Raw genomic sequence first — 22,666 nt, forward strand, 5'->3', positions numbered from 1 at the left:
TTTTTTAAAAATTAAAATGAATGTAATATGTTTATGAAATTTACGTCTATTCAAGTATACTAAGAACTGAATTTCCCTCAACCCAAATATTATTTTTAATAAGTGATTGTCTCCATGTTGGCATCCTTAAGCATTTTCCAATGTTCTCTCTTTTTATACCATGATGTACTAAAGGTCTAAGAATAAACCTCATTTTTGTTGCCTCTGGGTTTTTTTTTCTCTTTCTTTAGTAATTAAAAAGTATTCACAGCGGTATTTGGTGGAAGCAAACCATACAGATGTGCCACTGTCTTTCACAGGTACAACATCTTGCTGATGGTGGTCAACTACTTTGTTCCCATGATCACACTGGCCGCGACCTACTTACGGATTGGCTGGGAGCTGTGGGGAAGCCAGGCCATTGGCGAGGCAGTGCCCATGCAAGCTGAGAGGATCCGAAGCAAACGGAAGGTCAGTGACGGGTCATTTGTGTACTTGTTCTTGCTTGCGTTATTGTGGTTATTGTTGTTAGTGCTACTGTTGTTGCTGGGGATGTTTTTTGTTGTTGCTGTTGCTGTTGTCGCTTTTGTTGTTGCCATTGCAGTTGTTATCGTTGTCATTGTAGTTGTTGATGTTGTTGTTGTTGTTGTTGTTGTTGTTGTTGTTGTTGTTGTTCTTTGTGATTGTTTGTGAGTGTATATGTGTGTATCTGCTGGAAAATCATAGTTGATTTCATCTCTTTGGAGAACGGTCTGGTATCGAAGTAATATATTGTAATATCATTCCCCCATCAATATCCGCACCAAGCAACAATGAATCTGCAGAAAAGGATAATATTCCTCAAACGAAACAGAAGAAATAATAATTAAGACGATTTTTTACTTCTGATATAGAAATTGTAACCAATTTGTGAAGCAAAAACATTTACCAAAGGTTGAGCTATTGTAAGCATCATTTCCACATGTGGACGTGTGCAGCTTACACGTGTCTTTCCGCGCTTCAGTCTCGAGGTAGAAGAGAGGTTTCTTTTATCGTGCTCGATAAGGTGGGAGATGATGTTCATAATTTTCTCCAATCCCACTGTTTCAGTCCTCGATCTGAATGGTCTGTTGCCTGGGGGTGCCTTGGGAGGTCAAGGGGGAGACGTAAGGCTCTTCCTTACAACACTGGCAATGGGTGTTGATAGAAGATTTAATGCTGTAGGGTTTCTAGTGGTTATAACTTGGCTTGGCCTATAGTCCTTCTCGGACACCTATTCTGGGTCACCTCAAGATGACTTATGTGTGTCTTAGAAAGCCAGATTTGACAAGTTGTAGTAGTTGTTGGTCCTTCAGTAGAGGGTGGCGTCGTTAGCCTAGGGGTTAGACTACAGGACTTCTAACCGTGAGATTGTAGGTTCGGGTGTTCGAGCATCAGCTGGGACTGACGTTGTGTCCTTGAAAAAGGCACTATACACGAATTTCCCTCTTGGCTTGGTCCTTTCCTAGATAGACGCTAAACTTGGAGGTCTCGCCTCTTAAATAACAGTGTTGATGAGGGCGTGTACCGTACGCCATTTCACCATTTTTGTCACTTTCAGTTGTTATTGTTGTGGGTTTGTCTTTTTTGTTGTTGTTGTTTTTGTTGTCATTGTTGTTCTTGTTGTTATTGTTGTTATTTTTGTTGTTATGTTCAGCTTTTATTGCTATTCTTGTTGTTGCTGTTGTTGTGGTGGTTGCTGTTACCGTACTGTTTCTATTGTTGTCATAGTTGTTATTGTCACTGGTGCTGTCACTTCCGCTTTCGTATTCAAGGTTAATTTTCTATTTTCTATTTTTCTTTCTGTTTCATTTTAATAAGCTTGTGCTATTCGCGTTGATAGCAAAAATGACGGTCAGGCCGGAGATTATCCTCGTTACAGCAGCGAGAAATGAACCGCTGGTACTCTATGACTCCTGGGATTTCGATTAAATCCTCCCTTTGAAACCCCTGTCCTTTGACATGGGTTTATTTTTGGGGGTGTCAGGGCAATTTGTTTTTCTCAACACGACATCCATTGTGTCAGAGATCCCTGAGAATGAAAGATGACGAAACAGAGGTAAAGTAATAAACGTCATTTTTTGACAGCACCCAATGTCTCAAATTTCAGTTTTGGCCAAGAGTGATTCTATTCCTTCCTATCCCCGGAGAATTCACTCCATTGAAATGTAAAGATATCTGAAGATCCTTGACAAAAATCGAATTTTAGGTATTATTGAAACAAACTTTAACGTTTTCAAATACAAGTGTTTACACTAAATAGTCAAAATCCTGACTGACGTAAACAATGTTAATTTAATTGTTCGTGTTTTATGCTTCCATAGTCACCGTTCAGATAAATTAGGAGGCGGGTGACTTCGACATGACCCGTGAGGCCAAGGTGGCCTGAGAAGTATACAGCATCTCATCACATTGGCATAGACACTAGTTACAAACCCCCCCCCAAAAAAAAACAACAACAGCTTTCCCTCTCGGGAATCAAATACACAATTTTTACAACGGAGATCTAGATCGCTAAACAAAAATAAACAGCTTCAAGAGAGAACATTTAATTAGAGTAATTGAAACAACACCTAGTCGGTCGTACTGAAACAGGGGGGCGGGTCAGCGAAAGCAAATGTAACGTAAGGTAATCAGTTAAGTCTAAAATACCAGGATATAGATGGGGCTTTTATGAGGAAAATACCCCCCCTCCCCCCCGCAAAAAACAACAACAAAAAAAAGGCAACAGCAACAACAAAAATCTTTTTTTTTAAACCTGCGTCAATTCCAGTTCATGTCCACATCCGTTTGTCTAATTAATCATAAAGTTTCACACCTAATGACCTCTGAGAAACGACGACGTGACGTAGGAGCTGATTTCAAAGTTCAAAATCGGATGACGTTTTTTTTTTTTCTTAGACAAGAAATATCCAAAGACGATACTGGAAATGATACAACATCGGCTAAAAATGCTTTTGGGTACCGAAATCTTCTTTGTTCATTTTCTGTTGTTGCTGTTTATTGCTTTTTCATTGCCAGTATTGCTGTTGTTTTAAATTGCTGAAGTAGAGATGGTGTATGTATGTGTGTGCGTATGGATGGATGGATAGATAGATGGATGAATGGATGGATGGATGGATGGATCAGTGTGTGTGTGGGGGGGGTGTGCGTGTGTGGGTGGGTGTTTGTAAGTTAATGTTTGGATGGATGGATGGATGGATGGATGGATGGATGGATGGATGGATGGTTGGATGGATGGATGGATGGATGGATGGATGCTAAAGAGAAAAATGACATCGGAGTGGGGTGGAGAGATAGATAGATAGCTAGATAGATTGATAGATAGATACATAGATAGATAGCTGGGCCTGGATGAAAAGAGGACTATGTGGACTACCAACGAGTCACGCAAAGCCGTAAAAAGGATTTACCACAAAGACGACACTCTTTGCAAGCTAACGACTAGCTCTGTTAAAAGAACAGTCTTTGAGTATGAAAATATTACTACAAGTCTTTTTTATCTCGCCAGTTCTTAGTTTCCACCCTTAGGGTGTCCTTCAAGATGTAGATACTCCTTGAGTAAAACCAACATCCTTTAATGACGTACTACTCTCTAAGAACGCTTTCTGAATTTGTGTCCAAACTCAAGAGCCGCCTACAGTCCCACGTAATGCTCGACAACGCAAAGCTTCAACGAGTTACTGACACGAGAGTGGGATCGGGGAAATATTAGGTTAGAACACCAAGGCCAAAGGTTGGGGCTATAGACGAACATCCCAGGCTACGAGGAGTCTGCGGTCAGTGCCACTGGTCATTGAGATGTGCCCAGGCGTCCAATTCTATGGAGGTTTTTTTATCTGGCTGAGGTCAGACTATAATGTCATACTTGCGATGACCATGTGGGATTCTGTGTCTCAGTGGAATTGGTTCGATAGCGTAGTTCAGTGACTGACTTCTTGGTATGCGGGTAAGGGAAGCACGGTGGGAATTCTCGTCCGTGTACAGCTTTTGTTATGTGTGTTAGTATTTAGGACCAGCGTGGATTTAATAGCGGTGTGCAAATCTAAAGGCCTTGCAACACCATTATATGAACAGACAACTGCGAAGGATAGCCAGAACGATGGAAGAGATATGTGGAGCAAGCAAAAAAGACAAGATGGTGGGTCCTAGGGTGGGATGGGATTGGAGATACCCTAAAAGACTGGTAGACAATTGGGGTAAAAAAGTAACTGATGAAGTATTACGCTACGTGCTCATCGAAGTGTCGTAGATGATTCATTTAAAAGTGGGAGAGGGGGGGGGCTGCTTCAATTTTGCATGCCAAGGCCAAACCACACGGAAACAGACACGAAGGCCCACCGGAAAGACAGCGATACTTGATCAATAATCTCTCCACATAGTGATTGAACTCATGTCTCCTGCTTGTGACAGCGAAGCACATAACTGCTAAACCACATGCACCGGTGTAAATTGAGAGAGAGAGAGAGAGAGAGAGAGAGAGAGAGAGAGAGAGAGAGAGAGGGGAGAGAGAAAGAGAGAGAGAGAGAGAGAGAGAGAGAGAGGGAGAGAGAGAGAGAGAGAGCTGGGGGGGGGGGGCGAGAGAAAGGATAGGTAGGTAGGGAAGGGTGCAGATGTAGTGAAGGATCGGAAAACAGATGGGGAACGGGAAGAGGAATAAGGAAATTGAACGTCTGACAGTGATGCAGCAAAGTAGTCTGGAGCGCAGACACGTAGAGATTTATGGATTTTGTCTCTCCTGGTTAGAGAAGACGACCCACACACCAAGTGATTACATCTAATGAGCTTTAGTCTGTTCTCGAAGTGTACATGACACTTCAGTATTGGAGACCAGGTATTGCAGTATACAATGGCACGTTATTCCTGGAAATTGAGAATACTTCGGAATTCTTAAGCGCTTTGTTGGAGTTATAATGAATTCTAACGAGTCAAGAAGAATCTTTCAAAAACGCAAACAGATGTTTCAGGTTAAACTCGCCTTTTATAATGCTATAAGAGTATTATTTTAACAGTTAGGACCTCCGAATTTAACGCTACAGTAGGACCCAGCCAAATAGATAGATAGTCTCAAACCAAGCCAAATCCAGAGCATTCCGCGGGGAATTCGAACCAGGGTCATCCGTTCCGTTTTCCAGCATGATTTCGACTTAACTATTCTAATTTCAAATACAATCTGTTATAACGATCATTGTTATTAAGTATTACAGTAGAAACTGACACGGATACATAATATAAATGTGTATAGAGGAACACGTTCACAACATTCTTGAAAGTATTACACAAAAAAGGTGAAATAAAATAAAATGAGAGTAGGTGGAAGAGTTGACAAGAAAGACGACTGGTCCGAAAGAGGAAGAGAAATTGGAAGGAATGAAACGTTTTCGGAAAATGAAGCACCCAAGATTTCCAATTTTCGTGTCTCAGTCGTTATAAGCAATAGTGTGGCGCAACAATGATTTATATCAGAGAGTAAATTGTTCTGTCACATGGGGGATTGAGCTTCTCTAGCTACCTTAAGTACGATTTATTGCTACGTCTCCAATACATCATTTTTATTGAACTTTGATCACTGTAGCCCTTTTCTCAAAATGAATGAAGCGAGAAAGAGCTGACAAATAGCTGGGTGCATTGACTAAGTTTCAACAAACTGCCTCAATAAATATATCAATGGATATCACCCGTCCTCCAAGGATGATTACTATATATACGTGATACTTTTCACAAGGGATCGCCGAAGGCCAGGCTGTTTCCAGAATGTATTGGCTCCCTTCACCTTCACCTTCAACCTTTTACTGGGCTAAGGATTTGGACCCATGGGTAAACATGAGACCTTTCCTTGAGCGATGAATATTCGGTTTTGTGTGATGTGTCTGTTAGACATGATAATTTGGCCTTGACCCCATAACCAAGTCAGTCTGACCATCCTTCTCATTCTTCTCTCTCTCTCTCATTTCTGTCTCTCATATCTCTCCTCTCTCTCTCTCTCTCTCTCTCTCTCTATCTCTCTCTCTGTGTCTGTCTTACTTTCTCTATCTATCTATCTATCTATCTTTCTATCTGTCTATCTATCTATCTATCTATCTATCTATCTATCTATCTATCTATCTATCTATCTATCTATCTATCTATCTATCTATATATCTATCTACCTATCTATCTATCTATCTATCTATCTATCTATCTATCTATCTAACTATCTATCTCTCTCTCTCTCTTTCTCTCTCTCTCTCTCTATATATATATCAATATATATATATATATATATATATATATATATATTATATATATATATATGTGTGTGTGTGTGTGTGTGTGTGTGTGTGTGTGTGTGTGTGTGTGTGTGTGTGTGTGTGTGTGTGTGTGTGTATTTAATTATCTAAGTGAAAGCTATTTTTTAAAATTTGTTTCTTTGTTACTTGTTATATTTTGTTTTTGTTTTTGTTTGTTTTTGTTGTTGTTGTTTTTTTGCTGTTGATTTCTTTTTTTTTTCTTTCTGTTTGTTTTGTTTGTTTATTTTTATTTGTTTGTTTGTTTGTTTTTAAGGGGGTGGAGTCTTATTGTGTGCAATCATTTTATTGAAATGGCCTTTATAAACATCTTTAATTTCAAGCAAACCAAGCATGAAGTCATTCCATGGAATACAACATAAAGATACATTAGAAAAGCTTTAGTCGAAACCATCCGAGATGACCAGGACCACCTTGTGTTGGCAAAAAAGCGGATGTCTTCAATGGTGTCATTATAGATAGACGCGCATGGGGTTGGAGAGGAAGAGGTCGTCTGTTGTTGGTATAAGTTTTGGTCTTGGTGGTTAGAGTAGTTTCATCAGTATACTATATCATTTATAAAAGCATTTTTGTGAGCTGTTTTTGGACAACAACTGGACTGTTTATAGTATGTATATCAGTGATTGTTTTGAAAAAGTGGTGATTAAAGCAGGTTCGACCGTATATTTATTCATAAGCATTATTGTGTGCTGTTTGTTTTTAACCACATTTGGACTGTTTGTAGATTGTATATCAGTGATATAAAGGCATAAAGGTCTTGGTCATCCAGCTCTCACTGGCAAAATCGAAGACAAACGAGGCAGGGGTAGGCCCAGAACAACCTACATAGGGAATCTAAACAAATGGGTAACGGGGAAAGATAAGGAAACCATAGCTTTTTTTAGAGCATCCGAGCAAAGGAATGAATGGAGAACGATGATCGCCGATGTCTGGCACTGGATGAATGAATGAATATCTGTGATTGTCGTTAGAGCAGGTTCGACCGTATATTTATTCATAAGCATGTCATTATAGTGTCCTGTTTTTAACAACGCCTGAACTGACTCCACCCCCAGGTGGTAAAGATGATGATTGCCGTGGTAGTCATCTTCGGCGTGTGCTGGCTGCCGACTCATCTGTACTTCATCCTGAGCAGCATCCACAAAGACATCGCCTTCCTGCCGTATGTACAACAGCTGTATCTGCTCATCTACTGGCTGGCCATGTCCAACAGCATGTACAACCCCATCGTCTACTGTTTAATGAACGCCAGGTGAGAGAAAGATAAGATACGATCAGATAAGATAAGATCATACTTTATTGTTTCAGAGAGATATTTTTCTTGGCAGGTGAGAGAGACGCAACCGTGTTGACGTAGTAACTACGTGTGTCTTCGAAGGGTCTACCTCTATTTTTTACTTCTTTTGTTTGTTATTGCAGTGTTATCATAATGAAGGTGAGCTTAGAGTCCCTTTTGTTCTCTTTCTGTCTTTTTATTCTCATTAAATAGAAGTGAAATGAACTGTTCTGCTCGTCCTGTGGGACGATGATGTGTTGCTGAAATATGAACTCGTCCAAATGTGACTTTTTGTATTGTTCCCTGGTGTTTGCGATTCGACAAGACAGTTATTTGCAGAGGACGGTTTACTTTCGTTCTTGTCAGCCTTATATATGTCAATACATATCAAGGCATACAGCCCCTCACCCCTTCCCCCCAAGCACATATCAGAATCATCGTAACAAGATTTTAAAAGACAAAAAATTTTGGTCTTTATTTGTTTGTCTTGTTCACTTCAAATTTAAAAGGATGATAATAATAATAATGCTAATAATAATAATAATAATGATAATAATAATAATAATAATAATAATAATAATAATAATAATAATAATAATAATAGAAACTATTTCACTAATTTATATAGCACATGTCGGAGCTTTTCGGCATGCTCTATACGCTTTCCACACTACTATTACCCCAGCAGACCCCAAAACACTTAGAAACATGTTCTTTGCTTCCTGGAATCATAAGCTGCAACCTACCGATTGAACTGATTAACAAATAGAATTATATCTCTATAATTCCATACTTAATAGCGACATTTATCATATAATAAAAAGTAATATTTTTAGTTAGCCCTCATCTCCTAGTTCTACCATAATGTTGTTGTTGTTATTTATTTTTGTTTTGTTTTTTGAAATACCTTTAAGATCACGTCAGTTAGTTTATGCTGTACTCTGATCCCTAACACACAATTTTTATATTATTTTTACAACTCCCACCTCTCCTCTGTACTATCGGAGAAAGATATATGTTGAACTTTAAACAAGAAGGGGTCTATTATAATTTTAATAAACCATTTATCTAAACATTCACATTGTAGAGTGGAAAGGGAAGGGGTGGGGTAGGGAGAGAGTTTGAGGAATTCCCATAAACAACATACCAGAGAATTGACAGCCCCACCCTTTCTTCTCATTTTTTTTTTGTCTCGATCCCGAACTCCCCCACCTCTCAAATTTCTCCATTTCAGTATATAAACACAATCCATGATGAATTTTCTGTCTCCCAAACTCTGATCCTGAGATTTCTTCAGAATCATGAGTCAAAACGAGGCCGTGTATAGCTCACGTGAGTGATGGACGGACAAGGCAATGTTCGACTGAATGGTTTTACACCAGCGGGAGAGAGCCTTCTTTGTTGACTATCTAGTCTGTGTTTGTCCTGGTGAGACTAAGAGAGGCAGAACGACAGTACAAATAGGAGAGGAGAGGGGATGGGATGAGGGTGGAGGGGAAATTGGGGGAAAGGGGAGGGGGGGGTTGCTCAAATGTTCAATGAAATAGAGGAATTGATCAAAAGGTATATTGGGTAAGTTTGAGGAATCCTGAAGCATAACAAACACAAAGGGGAGAGGAGGATTGAGGGGGGGGGTGATTTGCCCAAACGTTTACAGAAGTAGAGGAAGGGAGGAAACGGTATTTTGGGTAGGTTTGAGGAATTATCTTACATAACAACCGCAAAGGGGATGGGGGGAGAGATTGGAGGAAAAATTAAGGAAAAAAGGGGAGGGGGGGATCAAACGTTCAAAGAAATACAGGAATGTATCAAAAAGGTATACACGGTAAGTTTGTGAGTAATTCCCATACACACCAATACAAAGGAGAGGAAAGGGAATGGTTTAAGGAATCCTCATACATTAACACAAAGGGAAGAAGAGGAGAGGAGGGGAGGGGAAGAATGAGGGAGGGGGGAGGGGGAGATTAGGGGGGGGGCGCCCAAACGTTTACAGAAGTGGTGGGTTGGATCAAAAGGTACATAGGGTAGGTTTGTGAGTAATCCTCATACACAACAAAATACAAAGGAGGGGAAAAGGGAATGGGAGGGTGTGTGTGTTGAGGGGGGGGGGTTGTAGAAACGTCCACAGATCTTGAGGAAAGGAGCATAAGGCTCTAGCCAGAGCCTAAAGTAAACAGGCTAAGAATTGGAGGAACGGCCAGCAGTACTAGGGACAGGGTTGGAGACAATGGTTTAATAAGTTTTAGAAAAGGTTCATACGGCTTTAGCAATATGAATAGGTTTTTTAAAACAGTATCTTCAAGTTGATCCCAGCATAATTTTGCATTTATGCAGAATTTTGGCTATGTCCACAATAAGGGTCATGTAGTATTGTTCTCGTTTATACACATATATTTTGTATTTAAAAAAAAAAACACAAACAGGCTGACTGCAAAGTTTTCAACGTATCACATGTACCACTAACCATGGATCCTTTAACGGAATTATGCCGCTGTTGTTTGTGTTCATGTCGCAGTTGTTTTTTTTCAACAACATTACATGATTGTATTTCTGTCATGGAAACTCCTGATTGTTAGATCTGTTTTTCTTCTGGGCTTTTCTTTTCTTTTTCTTTTTACTTTTGTTTGTTTGTTAGTTCGGGTTGTTTTTTGTTTTTTGTTTGTTGTTTTTTTGTTTTTGTTTTTGGTCTGAGATGACAAGATGACAAGAAATTCTAATAGTAAGAGATGTTGCATTTATCTCATTATGACACTGACCCATGGCTCAGAGCTATATTATTCCCCATTCTTACGTAGTTGATGATGACTGCCTTGTGACATTGTGTTGAATGAGACAGAGACAGCTATTAACCCACTTATCAGGATTTCACTACCACTCTTTCCAGTAGATACAGGGTATGTCCTGGAATCATATTTCTTCTATATGAAAAATATACTCATTATCCTTTGCTTCACAACTTTGTTCTAAAAACGCCTAATTTTTTAAATCTTTGTTTGAATTTCTCATTTCTCAAATTTCAAAAACAAACAATAAACAAGATTTGATTATGTTATTATGTCTTTAATTTCAGGTTCCGTGCAGGCTTCCGAAGATTTTTCGGCTTTTGTTTCAAATGTGGGTCCTGTACACATGATATGATTCTTCTGAAAACGGAAGATCCTGCCATGACATCAAAATATGTGAACTAAAAGGCCAGATCGGAGCGAATACACGTAAATTCCTTTGGGGATTTTCATACTGCTTAACCTGGGCTCTACCCTTAACTGCATGTTCATTTTTACCCATTCCTTAAATCAAGCCCACTGCTTTAATGTTAAGGAAATAGCCATATTTCATGAGAACAGAACGAACCTAATTTTTTAAAAACAAAGTTTGGGTTTATAATTTAAGTTGCGAATTCAGCTAAGCGCGTTCAAAATGCAGAAAAGCAAAAAGTCCTTATTATGTCTTTTTTCTTTTTTTTTCTTCTTTTTTTTAAGGATGTAAAATAAATGATTAATTCCAGAGACATTCCATTATGTTCATAAACCATTTCCCTCCGTGCTTGCCAGTATAAGACAGTGTTTAGCAAAACAATACTCTGATTTTGTAGTGGGGGTTTTTTCCTTGAAGGAATCAGACAAGTGTTTGTTTTATCCTCCACTTCCTTTTGCTCTTCCTTTTTGTTCTTCTTGTTCTTTTTGTTCTTGTTTTTTTTCTTCTTCTTCTTCTTCTTCTTCTTCTTCTTCTTCTTCTTCTTCTTCTTCTTCTTCTTCTTCTTCTTCTTCTTCTTCTTCTTCTTCTTCTTCTTCTTCTTCTTCTTCTTCTTCTTCTTCTTCTTCTTCTTCTTCTTCTTCTTCTTCTTCTTCTTCTTCTTCTTCTTCTTCTTCTTCTTCTCCTCCTCCTCCTCCTCCTCCTCCTCCTCCTCCTCCTCCTCCTCCTCCTCCTCCTCCTCCTCCTTCTCCTCCTCCTCCTCCTCCTCCTCCTTCAGCCCCCTCCCAACTTCTTTTCCTTCCCCTTTGCCTCCCCTTGCTGTCTCTTCCCCTTAAGCTCCTCTTTGTGCAGCAGTGAAGAAAACGCGAAAGTGTTAATCAGTTGGCATAGTTTGGTCCTAAGTTGAGATGATAATGAAGATGTTCTCTGCACAAGACCCACATTTGAAACTCGGATCTTTAAACATAGGCAAGTTGACTTTTTACACACTGGGTAGATACACTTCCGATCTGAAGGCAAGTTGCATTGCAAATGCTCAACCAAAGGCCAGTTGCATAAAAAGGGACATCATTAGTCTCAGTAAAGATTTCAAGATTTTTTTTTCAGGCATGAGCAATGCAACTGGCCATTGAAAGAGCCAGCTATAGGGAATTTATCAAATAAATAATAAGAACCATGTATATAACGTTCCGTTTGAGAAAAAAATACAAAAATAGAAGTTTAGTAAACAAACAGACTTATCCTCATCCTGCTTTGGAGAGACTCTTCAATTCGACTACTAAGACTTGCCGAAGAGCGTTACACTCGAAGAGTTAGCAATTAATATAACTGGGCGAATAAAACGTTCTTTTCCTCTCCGACTTCCTCATATATATTTTGCTTATTTAATTCCAAGAGTCTCATGGAAAATATTGATGCACCACATCCCTCCTAAATGTCAGGAAAAAAGGACTGCAAACAATGCAACTGTCTTCAAAGTGGACATTATTGTTGTAAAATAATAGATGCATGTCGTCAACATCAGATCGTTAACAGTTGCTTTATCGAGTTTACTTTTCTTTTACTAAAGCTTTGTCAACATTGCGATCTTTCAGGCTTGAAAACTAATGTTCTTGGCAGTGTTGTCCGCTCTGTTAATTGTATGTTGTGGTTACTGTATCATGGTTTTGCAGCATGCCCGGTACACAGTTACCTTTTGTAATACGTAAGAAAGCTGAAGTGGTGTTTGTCTCCTTGTTATGAACGCAACACGATTGAGTTTTAGCCCAGGTGACGTTAGAGTGTTAACTCATTTCTCTTCTAAAAGTCTGTTTCTTTGTTTTCTGTTTTGCTGCTATATTTATTTTCTTTTTTACTTACCGTTTTGAGTGCCAATTTACTGCGATGCGAGCCGGTATGGTGTTAGCCCTACAATCTGACCAAGGATGCGCCTGAAGTTCAACCTTTTTTGCAGTATCAATTTTGTGTGGTCCACAACAAAGCATAAATCCCAACTCAAATGACCCTTTCGTACCTACATGATATTTCTTGTGTTCCCTCCCTGCCCACCACACCAAACTACTCTTTAAAATAACAACTCACAAGCATAGATCTGGGAATATACATTTGATAAAGCAAACCTTGTCAAACTTTGGAAAAACCTTGAACTCTGTGGCGTCAGAGAACAATTGTTAGACAATTTTAGAGCTCTATACACCATAGCTTATTGTATGTCCGTTGGAAAAAAAGAAAGAAAAACAAACTGGTCTAAGTAAGAATAGGGGTACAGCAGTGGTGTGTTTTATTTCTCCTCCTTTTCATAATCTATTTAGATAAAATAACACACGACGCAAACCAAAGCCTAAAAAGCCTATATGAGCTTCTGTTTTGTAGAAGACACATTATGTCTTATCTATTCAAACCAACAAAGGTTCCAAAGCCACACCACCGAACTGGTCGACAGCTATGAGAAATCTAACATTTCATAAGTACATCAAAAACAGAAGTCATGAACGTTAGCCGAAAACATGGCCCCCTGAATTTTCATGGGATTTACAAACAACTAAAGCACGGTAAGGAATTGTGAATACCTAGGCAGCATTATTCATTGATAGACAAATGGAAATACGAAAAGGTCGACACTGTTACCTATTAGCTTACACCCTTTCTGTCTCTTCCAAACATCTCCATTGAGGAAAATTACTAGTTTATCACTTCAATATGTTTACCAACATTATGCTACCAGTTCCACGACAGCAACGTCACGGGATGTGTGATGAAATAACAATGTCACGACGCGGTGAAATCAGGCACTCGTCAATTTTTGGGCATGTAAGATTTGGGATCATCTTAAAGTGTGTTCTATTGTCTAGCTCAATATAAACAAGTAAGAAGTTATCTTGAATAGAAATCGAGATATATACGATACCTATTTTCAGAGGTAAACTTACGAAAAAATGGCTACCTAAGTTTGATAATGTCCATTATTTGAGAGTCCTTGGAAACAGAAAAAAATCAAGTTGATTCAGTAAAATCCACACAGAAATATGTTCTTTAAATGGACATAAAAGATGTTTAGCCAAAAAAAAAAAAACCAATAAGAAATTGCCAAACCGGCAGAAAAAAAGCCGTTTTCCTCAATTTCATTATTTTGACGAGCACCTGATATCACTGCGATGTCTCACAAATGTCTCCGTTAAAACCATAGACCCACAAGAAGAGACAGGAAGATATAGACATAGCTGTTGGCACAGTCTTGCCTACATTTAATTTTTTTTAATGGAATAAAATGGTTTGACTATTCCTGTTACGAATGTTACCTAGTTATCCAGCCTTTGGAGCCTGTGACAAGAAGTACTCAGGCTGTAAAGGAAGAGTCTGGCCACGCGAAACATGGGTTGAAACTATGAAGGGAACCCTGAGCAACTACATCTTATTTGTAAGAGCTGTAGAGGTGACCTATCATTGAAAAATTGCTTCTCTCTTCGACGTCTAACGGTAACAGAAGGTGAAAAAGTTGGGGGTTTTTAATTTTTAAATCAGAGAGGTCAGTTAATGGCCATTCGCATTCTCAGCTGGTAAGGCCGGCTTAAAAGACTTCAATCTCTTTGATTAATTATAGTATTCTTCCTATCGGCAGACAAAAAGAGGATCTTTCAAATACCCTCGTCTCCACTCAACGTTGACTAAAGCTCTGTACTTGGCAGGATGAGTGGTTGTGCTCCTCTCACTCCCTTTTCTTCATCTATCTGACGAAAGAGTAAAAGACAAAGACAACACAATCCCTTCAAAACGTAGTTACCGAACTGATCATTACGACGTAAATGTCAAGTACCAATCAGTGTGACAGTTCCCTTACTCTCCCACTGTGACTGGCGCTTCTCCTGGTGTTGTTTACATCAGACGCCAGACGGGCCTTGTGTTGCAATCAGTGAAAGGCTCGGGGAAAACCCAGAGGGCGGGGGGGTATTTCTGAGGACACTACTGCTATAAGCAAAGAACGGGGATGACGTTTTCCAAACTATGCGTAATAGGAAACACTCCCACACATACACTCACTCAACACACATGGATGCATACATACCTACATACACACACACACACATACACACACACACACACACACACACACACACACACACACACACACGCACACACACACACACATACACAGAGAGAGAGAGAGAGAGAGAGAGAGAGAGAGAGAGAAAGAGAGAGAGAGAAAGAGAGAAAGAGAGAGAGAGAAAGAGAGAGAGAGATTACAATAAATATACATATAATATAAAGAGAGAGAGAGAGAGAGAGAGAGAGAGAGAGAGAGAGAGAGAGAGAGAGAGAGAGAGAGAGAGATTACGTTTTTCTATTCACATTATATTTATTGCCCGTACGGTTTGTTTGTTTGTTTGGTAACTTTTTTCTGCAGTTTTATACTAAATGTTGTATTTTAGGGATTGGAGGTTCATAGCTTTTGTAACGCCTTATACCAAATAGAAAAATTAAATCATCGCTTTTTGAAAAGGTAACATTTGCAAACGTACGGGTTAAGGCCTTTTGGATGGTGCTGAAAGACATTTGTGAGGCAGCGTGATGGAATCAGGCTCTCGTCAATTTTAGGGCATGTAGAGTTATTGGTATTATCTTAAAGCTTGTTCACTTGTCTTTATTTGGACGAAAACAATATCGATTTATTTTAACTATAAGTCGAGATATTTGAGAATGAAGGAGGTGGGGGTCACTGTTTTCAGAGGTAAAATTAGTGAGAAAATGGCCGCCAAAGATTAGTTATTTCCTTAGCTTTAGAGTCCGTGGTAACTGAAAATTAACATTTTTTTGTGCCTTAAATCAACGTTTTTCTCAAACATTCAGACAAAAATAAGTTCTTTAATGGGCCTGAAAGGTGTTGAGCCCAAAAACAAAAATTTGATAAAAATTCACAAACCTTCGCAAAAATGCAAGTTTCTACACTTTGATTATTTTGACGAGAGCCTGATTCCACCACGCTGCCTCACATTTAGTACACATCTGAATATTTCTCAATCTTGTTATGTGAGCGTTTCTTCCATGAAAAGCGACATGAGGGTTAATTAATGGTTCAGGTAATAGAACAATGTCAGTTATAATTTAAGAACAGCCCCAGTTTGGTTCAGTCAGTGGTTACTACAAATTATTTAAAGAATACAGCTGGCCCATACTATTTTCAGATGAGCCTATCTTGTGTCTAGTTGCCACCTTTTCTCCTTTCGTTTCTTTTTTGGCACAAATTGCTGGACCAGTCATCAAAATGACGGGTGGTGTCTATTATGGAGATACACTCTTACATTGAAAACGCGAAAATAATTAATAAATAAAAAAATAATAAATCACATAATTTTTTTGCTCCACAGAAGGGCAATTTGGTTTACAATGGCAACCATACAAACATACATAAATACATGATTATAAATACATATATACATAAATACATGATTATAAATACATATATACATAAATACATGGTTATAAATACATATATACATAAATACATACACGATTAAAATACGTAAATTATACACAATATAACACCAACGCAGAATATTTTCACAATAACTGTTACTATTATTAAGAGAGTACGTTGATGTTTTGTGGATGTAACCTCAATGTTTGTCTTCGGAATAAAAGTTTTTTAAACTTTCAAAGCATGTTGCCACACGTGCCAGTTGTGGCTTGGCTTACCCCTTTGTTTGTTTATATTTTAATAAAATTCGAGACATTTGCTGTTAAAGGAGGAGGGGGTCCCTGGTATCACAGTCAAAATAAGCACGAAAATGGCCGCCAAAGTGAGTGACTTTCAAATTGCAAATGTGCAGTTTTTTTTCCTTTTATCAATGGTTTTATTTTTAATAACATCCATACAGAAATGGACGTAAAATATGCAGATCCATTTTTTTTAAAGTTCTCCAAATATTGCTCATTGGGCTGAAGAATGCCGTTTTCAGTACGATGCCCCACTTTTATGTCTTGCTGAAGACCTGTGTTCATAATTTATTTTGTTTCTTTTTGTTTTCTGAACAATATCACACAAAAAATGCAAATTTACAGTTTCCAAAAACACTCAAGCTTTACAAAGCATGACATCTTGGTGACCATTTTCTCGCTAATTTTATCTCTGACACAAGGCAACCCCTATCTCGACTTTGATTACAGATAGGTGAATTTCTTTCATCTAGAGCAGGCAAATACTGAATAGGCTTAAAGATGCTACCAAAATCTCCATAATATGCTTTTTAATAATGATGTAAGACCTGATTCCACCAAGAAGAAACCATGTTTTTCCACAGCTATTTCTGGCAACTAATAACATTTTTTTTCGTAATGTTGGTGTTTTACGAAAATACTCAATATAAATTCACTCCATAAGGAAACTGAACCCGAGTGTCCTGCGTACGAAAATAAAGCTCATAAACTCTACACCACAGACGTCGGTGTCAATGAGAATGTTGCACCTGCTTTAGCTATTTCTTTAAATGTCTTGATGTGATAGGCTCATAATAGTATGCGCGCCCTTGTATGATTTCTTGAAACACAAATCTTCCGTCCTAGAGATATACCAATTACTGATTTCCATGGTTAAAAATAGGTGTTAGTTCGTTTCACAATCACGCCTGTACGTGGAAAAGAAAACTCAGGTATTGTGTATAAAATAAAGCATAATAACCTAACTTTATAGATTACGTATGTTGTTATTAGCTTCAGAACACCTTTTCTTCATATACATCTCAATAATGTTGTGTTATAGCCGTGTTAGATTCTCTGGCTTAACCTCTTGGTAGCGGGGTGGGGGGGGGGGGGGGGGATGGAGAAAGCCCTTGAAGGGAGAGTTTGCTTCCTATTGGCCAAATGTTTTTGACCTATAAAAGTTCATATTTACCCTGATTTTAATTATTGTATTTTCAGCACTGTTGCTAGATAACACGTACCCTTACACAAACATACTCACAAACACACACACACACACACACACACACACACACACACACACACACACACACACACACGCACGCACACACACACACATACACAAGCATACACTCACACGAGCGCTCAAATACCAGGTCAACTCAACTGTTTCTCATTACTACAACTGTCTCCAAATTCAAAAGAAGAAATATCTACCTGTGAAAATCAATAATATTTGCAAATAAGTGTGTTTATTTTTTAAACCACTTTTTCAGTCTAAATGGAATTACCTATAAGTTCATTGTTGCCCCTTGCACGACAACCCCACTCACTTCGAAAAACATTTTTTTTAAACACCACACCCATTGCTTCATAATCTCTATCTACCTGTAACCTCAAAGCTCTCTTACTACTCTTGACAACCAATCACAAAACTCATAAGAAGCTGATAAACAGACAGTTGCTGACCAGACTGGCTTTTCTGTTAATGCTCCATCTCATATTCTGGCTGTTCACGTCAGTTTAGCTCTAAATTAATGCTTTTTAATTTGCTTTTCCTTTTTCGACGTGTTCATCTTACTATTTTGAGTAATATTAATTTTGTATTTTTGTCTATCTATATATTAGTTAGTTTTCATTCTTGACTGACATTTATATCTATGCTTACCACATGTAAAAAACGGTGACATATTGTCTCTCGATTCAATCTGGGTTAAAAAGAGCTTTAAATGTATACTAAAACCACTTTGTATTCTCCTCTCCACCGGATCCCTCATAGCTCTGCCCCCAAAGAACTTCTATTTCATAATACCTCTTCTCATCACAAGTACGTGACCTTACTCGGAAGACAACTAGTTAGAGTTACTCCTCTTAACGTTGTATCATTTCCTATCACAACTTTAGCATGAATGTGTTCCGTCAAGTCTCTATAAACGTGTTCAAACCGGCTTGATTCCCAGTTTTCTTCTTGCACTACACATTTTTCTTTTCGCTATCACCACATGTGATTAACGATGAAGTAAATCTCATACAAACCAATTATTTCCAGTGTTGGTTATCGTGTCTGAGTAAATATAGATCCAAAGCTGTTCCAGCATCCCTTGAATTTGTGTTAGAGTTAGTGTTTTAGTTTCTTTCTCTACATCCAGGATCTTTGATTGCAGTAGCTCTTTTACGTTTTTACGTTTATACTATAATCTTAATTAATATTATACTGGCTACATATAAGAGCAAAAATACCTTTTATTTAATTATCTTTGTCGGACCTAGGCAGGTACAAAGTCATACAGACGACACAAAAGAAATTTATTTTGGTTAAAGAAACTATCCATGAACAATTTAATACCGACTCATGTATAACCTCTAGCCCCTGGAATTCAGTGTTCTGCTTTTCGAACCGTGATTACTTGACAAAACAGTCTTGGCATTGTCGTAGATTTCTAAAATAAATAGCTTGTCACTTTTGACACAGCCTGTATTTTCTATTTTTAAATACATGATATTCACTTTTCAATCTTGAAATAGTCTAATTTTTTTTCTTGTCTCGACAAAGCTTAGCTTTTCATTTCAGGTCCATTCCATCCACCGTTACTCATCTTTCTATTTGTGTCTCTCATTTTGTACCTGTTTTGTTAGTGAACAAATCTCCAAAACGGATGAATAAAGAGAAAGAGCATTTTTCTAAATCCGCATACAATCGATTTGGATAACAGTATCACAGAAGAAAAGTAAAAGTGCTACCCTTATAGAGAGATCCCCAAAAGAGAAAAAAAAAGACTTAAATACTGAGTGTGACACTACCTCATGGGATATAGGAGTCGCCATGGGTCTCTGATCACCAAACATTATTATACTTAACATCTTAAGAACGTCACCAATACACCAATAAGTAGTTTATAAATCTGGCTACTCGATGTGAGGAAAGTTGGAAAGGAGTATGTATTCCACCCCCAGGACAGAAGACGAGGAGTGTGCTAGAATATGCGACAAAAGCTAGAGGATAAAGCACAAATGAATTAAATGCTTACGCACTAATGAAAAGATCTTATCATTTTTTAAATGTTTTCTTATTGTTTTATCCTAGTACTGAAGTGTCATTATATGTACTCACTCACATTCTTGTAGTGATTGATTGTCTGATACAAATAAGATCAATAGCATGACACCAAAAAGTTAGGACAAGGGGCCAAAAACCCCCAGCTCAGACGCGGTAACCAATAACGAAAATGGTAGAGTATGAAATGCAGGAGTTGGTATTTCTTAATGTGTAGTCGTCTTATTAACAAAAATAATATGTGAGGCAGCGTGGTGGAATCAGGCTCTCGTCAAAAGAATCAAAGTAATTGTACCTCAGTAGAGCAGTAAAAGAGCCGCCCACGCCAGAGACATCTCAGAAACAAATATCAAAAACAGAGAGACACTTTGTCCCTAGGTAGACGCCAACTAACCCCAGCTCCCTCCTTCTCCCTCTCCACAGATTCCGCCAGGGATTCCTCCGTTTCTTCCGCTTTTGCCCATGTCGCGCGTGCCGGCGGCGCCACCATCTGCTGGTCATGGAGCGAGGCTTCTACAGCACGCGCATGTCTCTGGGCAGTGAGCGAGGGGAGAAGAACGGCTCCCTCCTCCACACGACCGTGGAGAGCCTGGACGACCACGTGAGCACGCCCACGGCCTCCATGTACCGCATGCACCCGATGTCCACACGGGGGAGGAATAACCACCACATCCAGAGGGACCTCTGAGTCCAACAAGCTCGAGAACCGTTAGAAGAATACGACTTTATGGAAGTCGTGACTACTACTCCCTTGTTTTCTATTGGCCACGAGTCAGATTGGTCGTCACCACAGACGTATCTGAACACCCCCAGTGTTGTGATCACCTGTTGGTGCTGGGGACAACCTTGACAATGACGTCAGACTTGATGTGGCCAATGGCCCTACAGACCGTACTGAAGTCTTGATAACTAGAATGTTATAGGTACTCAGTATTGGTCGAAGACGTCTACAGAAGAATAGACCCTGGGATCTCGTCTTTTCTGCTTACTCATCAGGGTAAAGAAAATGAGACAGCCCCTGACGCTCTCATGTTTGTCTTGTCGTTTACTACTGTGAATAATTTATTGACGTAATACTAGCAGTCAACAGTAGTAACCTGGTCCAATTTCATGCACTGAAAATGGAGGCAAGGGATTTACCTCTTTTAACCATTATGACTGTTAGCTACTCTATATTGAGAATAATGGGACACTTGTCGTGTATTCATCATTATATTCTTGTCGTTACTAAATAAGAGCAGATAATAGTCGCTCCTATTTGGTCAAATCTGTATATTTTGTTTGTCAAATGGACGGGGGAAATCCTAGTTTGATTGTGATTTGATTACTATTCATATTTGTTTCTTGCTACTGAACTATGATAGTGTTCTCTCTTGTACAGCATTATGCGCACTGTTTTGCTCGACTCATTTCCAAGACAAGAAAGCGATATATTTATGAACTTTTCTTGAAATGTACGTGAATTTCTTTTTAGTCTAAGTAAAAGAACAATCTGGAGTACTTTTACACAGGACGAGATTATTTTGATGAAATAAGATATCTTTCTTATGGCTTTATTTTCCCCGACGGGAAAGTGTCCTTGCAAAAGATTTTGCATTCAGAGTTGAATGTCAGAAAGCAAGTCAGTCAAACCCAAAACATAATCATAATGTATATAATTTTGTTATGAAACGTACATATCGTTAGTACTCTGTTGAGGTGTTCTAAGTCCAGAAAACATTTTTTTTCAAAAGAGAGGAAATATTGATTTATCCTTTTAGAAATGGTACTTATATTCTGTACCTTTTCTTGCTTTTTTCAATATCACCTCTGAAAAAAAAAATCATTTCTAGAGCATATGCAGCCAAAGACGCCAAAGATTAAGAAACTGCAATATGCAAATTAAAATTTTGGTCTCAGGACATTATTTGTACCGTTGGTTGACAATAAAATAAACAATCATGTCGGGTGTTATGGAGATTTATACCACTAAATCGAACGAAAGCCCAGGTCCTATTTCTTTTATACAGTTTTAGCACAAGTTGTATTTTGAAGTGTGAGTGGCGAGGTGTTACTTTGAAAAATTCAACTTAGCACTTTCAAAAGAGTGGCAACTAACATAGTGGATATGGCGGAAACCTCGGAGCGACCCTATTGAAACCAACACTTTAATCATCTTTTTTCACCTCTCATTTGTTATCGTCCTCACTTTGGATAACTAGACAGGAAAAGCGTTTTGAGAGCTCCACAGACTTCTCGAAATGACGTGTTCCTTCTTTCACATTTAGTGCAACACACGCAGGGTCTTGATGGCTGGCCATCATGTTTTCCCACAACCTTAGGCTCATCGGGTCGTACAGCAGAGACCGACTCCTTCAGTTTGGTTGCGAGTCTGTCTATTTTTGTCGTCCAGGTTGTTGGTTGTGACAATGCGAAGTTGATGCTGTTTTTGTAGTTGTTGTTGTTGTTGTTGTTGTTGTTGTTGTTGTTGTTGTTGTTGTCATTATTTTTGTTGTTGTTGTTGTTGTTCTTCTTCTTCTACTTCTTCTTTTTTCTTGTTATCAATATTTTCTAATCGTAATTGTTGTTATTGTGATAGTGGTGGTGTAGGTTGTTGTTGTTTCACAATATTGCGTAGTATTTATTTCGGTTTTATTTGTATGCTTTATCTCTTTGCTTGAGAAATGGAAGAATTGCTTATCGTGTGTGTGGAAGAGAAAGGGAAGGGCGGGTAATCGAGGGAGTGGGGGTTTTTTTCCTTTTTTTTTTTTTTTCCTTTTTTTTTAAAAGGGAAATATTTAAAGTTTCGTACGGAATCTGAAGACTCCATCATTTCTCACGATCCTTTATGACAGTTTTTTTTTGGGTCCATTTCTCAATAATCTAATAATTTTTAATGTATTTTAGTCTACGTCTATTCTATTTTAAGCTTCTAAATGGGTTATATTTTCATATTCAAATGGGAAT

General features: G+C 38.5%; 1 protein-coding gene across 3 annotated transcripts in view; it reads left to right on the top strand.

Moving 5' to 3' along the window:
- The window catches only part of LOC101851938 (tachykinin-like peptides receptor 99D), a 153,224-nt gene extending 131,058 nt beyond the window's left edge, over positions 1–22,166 (top strand). For 2 of the 3 annotated variants that reach the window (XM_013080726.2, XM_013080725.2), the window contains 3 exons: positions 300–450; positions 7,340–7,536; positions 20,144–22,166. In XM_013080726.2, coding sequence (XP_012936180.2) covers positions 300–450; positions 7,340–7,536; positions 20,144–20,408 — 613 coding nt within the window. In that variant the 3' untranslated portion in view covers positions 20,409–22,166. Of the gene's footprint in view, positions 1–299; positions 451–7,339; positions 7,537–10,630; positions 11,213–20,143 lie in introns of those variants that run through there. The other variant, XM_035968919.1, reaches the window with a different exon arrangement.
- Positions 22,167–22,666: the final 500 nt, after the last annotated feature.

Source organism: Aplysia californica, unplaced genomic scaffold, assembly GCF_000002075.1.
Source record: "Aplysia californica isolate F4 #8 unplaced genomic scaffold, AplCal3.0 scaffold00097, whole genome shotgun sequence".
In the NCBI taxonomy this organism is placed as follows: Eukaryota; Metazoa; Mollusca; class Gastropoda; order Aplysiida; family Aplysiidae; genus Aplysia; species Aplysia californica.